We start from the raw sequence: 8,307 nt of genomic DNA, 5'->3' as shown, positions 1-8,307 counted from the left end.
CCTTGACCATGATCTCCACACGGCTGTGGGAGAACTTCTCAATGACGGACTCAATCCAGATCAGTGGCTTGACCTGCAGACACAGGAAGGGGGAGTTCTGGGAGTCTCTGGAGTCAACTCTGAGCCCCTGCCATGGGGCTTAGCCCTGCCTCACCTGTGTGCTGAGGCGATAGGACATGAGCTCAAAGTCGCCATCGGGCGGGATGAAGGAGATGGTGCGGTCATTGTCGAAACGAGAGAGTCGCACGCACTGGTGAAACTTCACATCCTCCAGTTCCACAGACTTGTTCTTGCTCCCTGAAACTCAGAGCCAAACATGCAGGATGACCCTGGGGGCCAGAGCAGTGTCTCTGCCCCTACCTTCATCATTCACTACTACCATCACCCCTATTTTTCCGATGAGAAACTGAGGCCCAGAGTGGATGAGTAACTTGCCTGGTCACCCAGCTGGCCAGGGCAGAGCTAGAACCTGAACCCAGGGAATCTTTTAAATACGATGCTACTCTGTCTCCTAAGATAGTCTAGAATATCAGCTCCATGAGGGCCACGATCTGTCTTTTTTTCACTGCCCTGTCCTTGTACCCGGCACTCAGTAATGGAGAAGCGTTTCCTCAATGAACCAGCAGCTGCGCCGCTGGCCATGACCAGAAGAGGGCGCGTGAGTGCTTATTTCAGAACTGGCTGTAATTCTCTGGGTCCCCAGATGCGGAGGGGTCTCCAGCTCCTCAGTGAGCGCCTCTCCAGACACTTACGGCCAGTGAGCTCAAAGAGCACGCGGTCGTTGAGGCCGAGCCGCAGCTCCGGCATGCCAGACAGAAACACCTTGAGCTTGATGGTGCCCACGATTTCACTCAGCAGGACGCTGCCATTAGCATTGACCTGAGGATGCACGCACGGAGGGTCATAAGGCGGAGGGTCCCCTATCCTGCTCCCAGGCCGTGGCAGAGGCAGGGTGGAGGTGTGGGGGCTCACCAGCAGATTGACAGACTCTATGACATCGATGAAGACCTCATTCTTCTTGTACTTGATGCCCTCAGAACGCCAGGACACAGCATTGGTGACAGTGGGTGGCACCCGTGACTTGCCTGTCTCCAGCTTATTGCCCTGCTGCGTGATGTACCTGGCAGGGAGCATGAGCAGGTGGACGCAGGGACACGCTCCTGGCCCTCCCCGACTTCCTTCCACCTGTGGCTTCCCATTTGGCTGCCCCCATGGCCCACTCACTCCTGCAGAATCTTGCTGTCGGTGGTCTGAGGGAAACCGAAGTCCATGAGCTCATCCAGCAGCTCGTAGACAATGACAAAGTTGTCCCGGATGCTCTCCTCCTCCAGCTCCTTGAAGTATTCAGAGAATACCTGGGGATGTGGGGAGCAGACACACAGAGGTATAGCTGGTATAGCCATGGGCTGGGTCCCCGCTGATCCAGCCAGCCATCCAACAAGCAATTACTGAGCACCTACTGTATACTAGTGCCAGGACATTAGTGGTAAACAAAACCCAAAGGGCCCCTGCCCTCATGGGAGAAATGGACTGGTAACAGAACCAATATAATCCAACATGTTGAGTACAATAATGAGGAAAACACAAGGAAAGTAGGAGCCCAGAGGTGAGGAGGTCCAGGAAAACTTCCTGGAGGAGGAATTGGAAGGGCTCAAAACTGTTTTGTTTGTTCATTTGTTTGTGGGACACGGATCCCTGCATATCTGGTGATGCCCACAGACCCACCTCAGAATAAGGTTTGTAAATGCATAAAATAAAATACAGGGGATGGCGAAATAAGCCTGTTAGATAAAAATACAACTAAGTTCATGGACTTTCTGGATTCTATCCACAGGCCCCTGGAGATCTGAAGACCCCAAGTTAAGAGCCCTGGGAATTGGGAGGCATAGCCAAAGCAGAGAACCTGTCAGTCTTCAACATTCAAACATCCTCCACTCCTCATCCTGCTGCAACTTCACTGGCCTTTCTATTCCTACTGGCCTTTACATAAGCAGCCCCTCTGCCTGGGACACTCCTCCCCCACGTTGCCTCACAGAAGGCTGCTGCATTCAGGCCTCATTTCGAATGCGAAGCCGCCCCCCACACACACTATGAGTATCACGCTATGGTGAGATGAGCAAACCGGTCACTGATATGATCTCCTCCTGTTTAATCTCCTTCACGCCCTTTAATTCCTCAGGACAGGTAAGGCCCTGGCTAAATCAGAGCTCTGTCTTCCCTTTGCCTGGCAGAGAGGAGACAAATCAATAAATAGTTCTCATTTGTGGAAAAATATTGACTGAGCACTTTCTTAGTCATTGAGAATGGCTTAGAATAAGCGCTCAATTATTTTGATTTTTATAATATTACCGATAAGCAAATAATAATATCGAACCTTTGTTGAGCACTTACTCTATACTGAGAACTGTTTTAGGCACTTTAGGTGTAGGAATTTGGTTAATCTGTACGATGACCCTGAAGCAGGAGTTGTTTTAACCTCTAGTTTAGAGACACAGAGAGAAGTGACTTGCTTAAGATAACTCAGGGAGAGATGATTTCTCAGCAGCCAGTAAGAACACAGACTGATGGGGCTTTGATGGAGGCCCTCCAGGGAGGTCAAGCAAAGCTTCTTAGAAGAGATGGATCCTAAAGGAGGCAGACAAGACAGATGGACAGACAGACCAGCCAGCCAATGAAAGGCCGGGACCTACCTCCACTGTCTTGTAGAGGAAGGAGTACACGAGTGAGGCATTGGCATTCTTCAGCGTGGTGGCCACCACTGCGGGCAGCGAGGTTAAGGAAAAGGTGCCATTCTAGAAGGGCTCGAGTGGAGCACATATCCTGAACCCCCACCCTGTCCCCTGCTACTGCTCTTGAACCTGCCCACCCATCCCCCAGCCTGAGCCCCCACTGATGTGCTGTGAAACTGCTGTCTTCAGCCCACCCTTTCTGGGCCTGAGCTGCTGCCAGAGACCCCACCTGTAGCCGGATACGGTAGAGGTTGCTGTGTTTGATCCACAGAAAGTGGACCCGTCCGTGGCTCAGCAGTGGAGCCAGGGCCCCCTCCTCCTCCCGCTGCAGGAGCAGAGGCATGAAGTGCTCTATCTCACTCATGGCCACATCGCCCTTGTAGTTGCGGCTGATCAGGGGCTAAGGGTGGGCAGAGAAGGTCCGGTCACCACTGGGATCTGGGGACCCTGTACCCGGGGGCATCAGATGCCTGGTTCTGACTCTACTTCCTGGCCAAGGGGCCTGAGCAAGGCTCTGCCTCTCTGTACCTCAGTTTCCTCCTCTGTGAAACGGGCATGTGATGACAGCTAACGTGTCTAGAGCCCCCACTGAGGTCCAGGTCGTGTTCCACTAAAGATTGGATGTTTGCTTGCTGATTTAGTTCTCACCACAATCCTGTGAGGAAGGTGTCATTGTCATCTCCATTGTACAGATGGGAAACTGAGGTAGGAACTGTCTCCATAGTAAGTGGGAACCAGGAATTGGACCAAGGTGCCCTGGCTTCAGAATTCCGCTCTCGCCCAGGGCTTTATATGCACCAAATCAATGCGGTAGGAATGATAAGAGGAAAGAAGGACGAGAAGGAAGGAGGAAAGGAGGGATAGATTACAGAAAGAAAAAGAAAGATTATAGAAAGAGGGAAGGAAGGAAGGGGGAAAAAGATTATGCTGGGAAGAGAGAGAGAGAGATTATGCTAAGAAGAAAAAAGTTAAATTAAAAAAAAAGTAAAAAGGTTATGCCCATATATCTCTTTTAGCTCATGTAGCTTTGCCTGGCAGGCAATTAAGCAGTCAATAATAATAGTATCTACTTGCTGAGGTTGTTTGGCTCAGCGCTTAGAACTGGGAGGTCATATAGCTGGTAGTCAAATACCTTAGCTCTCACTATTATTATCAGGAATATTATTTCCACTACCACAATTGTTATTGCTATTGAATGACAAGATGAATGAGAAGGGACTCCAGAAGGGGACAAGGCAGGCCCAAAGGAGAATCAAGGTCCCCCACCCCTGCTCTCTTCCCCAAATACTAATACTGTGGATGATGATGGTGATAGAAATAATTTTAATTGACTGCCTAATGTTTGCAGCAGGGCTACTGTGCTAAGTAGCTTCCACGCATACGGTTGTATTAACTGTTCTGGGGTGGGGACCTCTGTTATTACCATTTCTACCGATAGGGAGATTGAGGCTCAGAGAGGTGAAGCCCCTGGCCCCAAATACGCGGCTAGTAAACGGTGGAGGTGAGATTGGGACTCTGCGGGATTGGGGGAGAGGTGTTCCCACGCCCCCAGGGCTTTCTAGGGCCTCTCAGCCTGGGTTAGGGGGAACTCAGCCTCACCTATCGGTCCCCCACCCCTGCGCCCAGCCTCACCTTGCCCTTGACATCGAGGATGAAGACGGCCGAGGCAGACATGGTGGCGGCCGGCGGACCTAAGAGGCGCGGAGCGAGAGGAGGAGACAACGGTGGCGACGCTTCCTTGTTCCTGCGGAAGCGCCGGCGCGCAGGTGAGCGCCCAGGTGAGCGCGTCTTAAAGGGGAGGCCGCCAGGTGAGCGGTGCTGTCGGCGGACGTGAAGACGCTTGGAGGGCAGGAGAGGCAGGGCTTCGGACCCGACAGCTGCCCCGCCTCACTGTCCCTTCGAACCCAGGGGTGCTGATGGGCATGGGCTGAGATCCGAGACCAACTATCCATCCATCCATCCATCCATCCATCTTGTTCCTCCTCTGTCTCTCACACAAGCATGTCACCCCAACAGGGCAGAGACTTTGTCCTGTTCATATCTGTGTCCCCTGTGCGTTGGACACTCAAAATTGTTTGTGCAACTCATTCATTCTTTCATTCATTCATACAAAAAATTTTATCAATTATTCTTTCACTCAGATATTTATTCACTAGTAAATTCCTTCTCTCAGTGACAGGAACTGTGGGTTGCACTCTGAGTAGGACAAATGTCGCCGCTTTTATTATTATTCTTAATGTTGCACTTATTCTTTCCAAAAATATTTATAAGCTCCTACTATGTGACATTAAGATGTTGATAGAATGTGGAAGAGATAAATGGTTGTTATTATGATTATTATGACTATAAATATTATACTGTTAGTTATTTAACATTTATTGGAACACCTACTGTGTGCTGGACTGGACATATGGAAGCTGCTTTCATGATGGTGATGATACTGTTGATGATGAACTCGGTGAGTGAGTATTTATTGGATTGCTCTCTGTGGTACTATGGATAGTAATATAGACAAATGACATAAAAACCCCAACACAAATGGTCCCTGGAGAGGATGGGAGTAATGAAGGCAACTGAACTGATGTCAGGGGCTTGGGGATGTGCATTGGAGAATGAATGGGGGGCTGTGGGCAGGACGATCAGAGAAGGGGCTGACATCTGAAAATTTCCACCACAGCCTAATGAGTGGGGACAACCCAAGAGAAAGAGTCCAAGTTCAGAGCCTGGCACAAAGCTGGCACTAGTACTGTTTTTGTCGTTTATGTGTGCTTGTCAAGTGTTTGGGCTCCGGAGACCTAGCTGCTTGGGCTCAAGTCCTGGGTCTGCAACTGGCCAGCTGGGTGGCCTTGGGCACCTGGCCTCCCGTCCTTGGATCTTGGTTTGCGTGTCTGTGAAATCCAGTTATTAACTGCGCTCTCCTAACTAAGTTACAGTGCAGTTTGCATGAGTTCTTACACACAACACAATGCTGTGGACAGTGCCTGGCATGTAGCTGATGCTTAATAATGTTATTGCTATTTGCTATTATTATTTACTATATGGCAGTTAAGAGCACAGGTGCTAGATTTGAACCCTGACTCCGCCATTGGCAGTGTGGCGTTGGGTTAGTGACTGCACCCCTTGTGCCTCAGTCTCTGCTTCTGTTAAATGGGCACAATGGCCATAGTGCCGCTTCCACAGCCTGCGCTCACTGAGTTTCTGGGCATAACTCATGCCTGGCACTGTGTCTACACTCGCTGCACATCAGCGACTGTGGACCTGGGCTCCACCCCGTGACTGTGTGATCTGGGATGCAGAGAAGTTTGAGGGAAAGAAGGAATAAAAGGGAAATTCAAACAGCCTGGCTGGGACGGATTCTGCTCCACAGGGGGTGGGAGGGCGGGTCCTGGGGGCTCCAGGGGGCGACACTCAGCTCTTTCAGGCCTCTTTCCTTCTTCTGGAAACCCAGCCTCAGACTTTTATCAGCTCCTGAGGGTGAAGTAGGCGGCCCCACAAGACACTTAAGAGAGGGCCCAGCCACTATCAGAACCGCCAGCTTCCCCTCCACTGGCACCTAACAGTAACACGGTAACCACTGCAGTAGTGCACATTCTTTGGGCACTTACCTTTCAACACTTCATGTCTTTTTTTTTAAATTTTGTTATTTTTTGCTGTGTATGACTCTGGTCTTCCCAACTATGGTTTCCTGGTCATTCAGGACCTGAGGGGAAGAACTTTTTGTCTTCTTACATTGGAAAAAGCAGAGGCTGAGAGAGGAGAAGCTACTTGCCCAAGGCCACATAGCCTGAAGGCAGTTGAGTCAGAACTTGAATTTGAGTCATAGCGAACAAGGTCCTGGCCTTCACTTAACTGCCCTGCTGTATTGCAGGGTACAAGCATTACTATTACCACCAATAGCTCATGCCTATGGTGCTCACTATACCCAGGAGCTGCCCTAATAGCCTCTCATGCAGGAATCCTCTGTGAAACGACACTTTCAGTTAGGAAAATCTATTATCTCCATTTGACTGAAAGGAAAATTGAGGCTCAGACAGTGAGTGACCCATACAAAGTCACTTGCCAGCAGTGATAGAGCTGGAATTCTAGCCCTTCAAACCCTAAGGTTTTATGCTGGCTCTGCCCCAAAGAGGGGTGTCCTCTGTGATCCATTCAGCCCCAGCTCAGGAGGTGACCCAGTGGCATTTCAGGTGCTGCCATGCCCTCCTCCCAGCCCAGGCATTACTGAATCTCACAAGGGCCCTTCTCCTAGGGCCCTGAGATGTTCTCAGGCAGTAAATAGAACCCTAAAACCTGGGCCAGGTGCCCTGGAATCTGAAACGCACGGCCTGTTTGGCTGAAAAATTTATGAGTCCAAAAGATTCAGCTTGGTCAGAGAACAGAGCATCTCTGTGTGAACAGCTGTCCCACCTCAGCTGCAACTTCCCATGTCCCCAGGGCTTGGGGCCTTGCCCCAGTTCCTCCTAGGTGCCTAGAGCCTGCCCAGCCTCCCCTTAGGGTCCCTGCTTCTAGACACCCCAATAGATCCCTTCTCTACACCACTAAAAGGACCTCTCTGAAACTCACAGCTCTTACCACCCTCCCTCATTCTCACATCTTCCACGGCTCCCCATTGCCCTGAGATGTCCTGCCTGGCACAGTCAGACCTCTGCTTTCTTCTGGTACCTGACTTCTCCATGCATGCCTGCCCTTTTTTGCTTTCTCTATCTCGATCTCACTGGGCTCTCAAGTTTCCTCTTCAGGAAACCCTCACTGACCTCCCACCTCACGTTCTAGGTCAAATTCCTCCTCTGGGCTTTCCCAAGTGTCACCTGTCACAGTTGTGTTGCACCCTAATTTTAAAAATCTATATATTTTTTTGCCATCTGTATGGAAACGTTATTACAAAATTATGAAGCAAAAATCTGTAATAAAAAATACACATTTGGATTTGTTTTAACACCCGAGTAAGTCTGAGAGAATCTTAATATAAGCCACTCGAGGTAACACATTCACATCCAAAAGATTTCAACAAGTTTATGCAGCTAATTCTTAATAGTTTGGACCCAAATATTCCAATGTATTATGAACCAGTCAGCTGTTCAAGTCTTTTAAAACCAGTCTCTACGGAAATTTCTGAACAATCACAGCAAAAGCCACAGAATATTTGGAAGAATCAGATGTTTCCATGATAATTAAGACCAAGGATCCATGAAGAGTAGGAAGTCTATTTAAAAAAAAAACAAAAAACTTTTATTATGGTAAAACATATGTAAAATTTACCATTTTATTCATTTTAAATGTAGGTTTTAGTGTCATTAAGTACATTCACATTGTGTAACCATCACCATCGTTGTCCCCAGAATTTTAAAAAATCTGTTTTTTTTTTCATCCTCTCAAACTGAAACTATCCCCATTAAAAACTAATTCCCCACCCCCTCCTCCCCAACCTCTGGCGCCTGCCATCTACTTCCTGTCTCTACGAATCTGACTCCCCTAGGGACCTCCTATAAGTGTAACCATACAGTATTTGTCCTTTCATGACCGGCTTGTTTAAATCTATTTTTGGAAATAGAGTTTTGGTTAGCCAAGAAAAATATAG

General features: G+C 49.0%; 1 protein-coding gene across 2 annotated transcripts in view; it reads right to left on the bottom strand.

Moving 5' to 3' along the window:
* AP1M2 (adaptor related protein complex 1 subunit mu 2) overlaps positions 1 to 4,696 on the bottom strand; it is an 8,805-nt gene extending 4,109 nt beyond the window's left edge. The window contains exons 1-8 of one of the 2 annotated variants that reach the window (XM_039873198.1): positions 4,362 to 4,696; positions 2,973 to 3,129; positions 2,691 to 2,758; positions 1,225 to 1,355; positions 973 to 1,120; positions 753 to 879; positions 155 to 303; positions 4 to 73 (exon numbers count right to left, since the gene is read on the bottom strand). In XM_039873198.1, coding sequence (XP_039729132.1) covers positions 4 to 73; positions 155 to 303; positions 753 to 879; positions 973 to 1,120; positions 1,225 to 1,355; positions 2,691 to 2,758; positions 2,973 to 3,129; positions 4,362 to 4,403 — 892 coding nt within the window. In that variant the 5' untranslated portion in view covers positions 4,404 to 4,696. The remainder of the gene's footprint in view (positions 1 to 3; positions 74 to 154; positions 304 to 752; positions 880 to 972; positions 1,121 to 1,224; positions 1,356 to 2,690; positions 2,759 to 2,972; positions 3,130 to 4,361) is intronic. The other variant, XM_039873199.1, reaches the window with a different exon arrangement.
* Positions 4,697 to 8,307: the final 3,611 nt, after the last annotated feature.

The sequence above is a fragment of the Pteropus medius genome, unplaced genomic scaffold (genome assembly GCF_902729225.1).
Source record: "Pteropus medius unplaced genomic scaffold, Ma_sr-lr_union100, whole genome shotgun sequence".
In the NCBI taxonomy this organism is placed as follows: Eukaryota; Metazoa; Chordata; class Mammalia; order Chiroptera; family Pteropodidae; genus Pteropus; species Pteropus medius.
The sequence above is the reverse complement of the archived record's forward strand: the minus strand, read 5'-3'. Positions and strand labels throughout refer to the sequence as shown.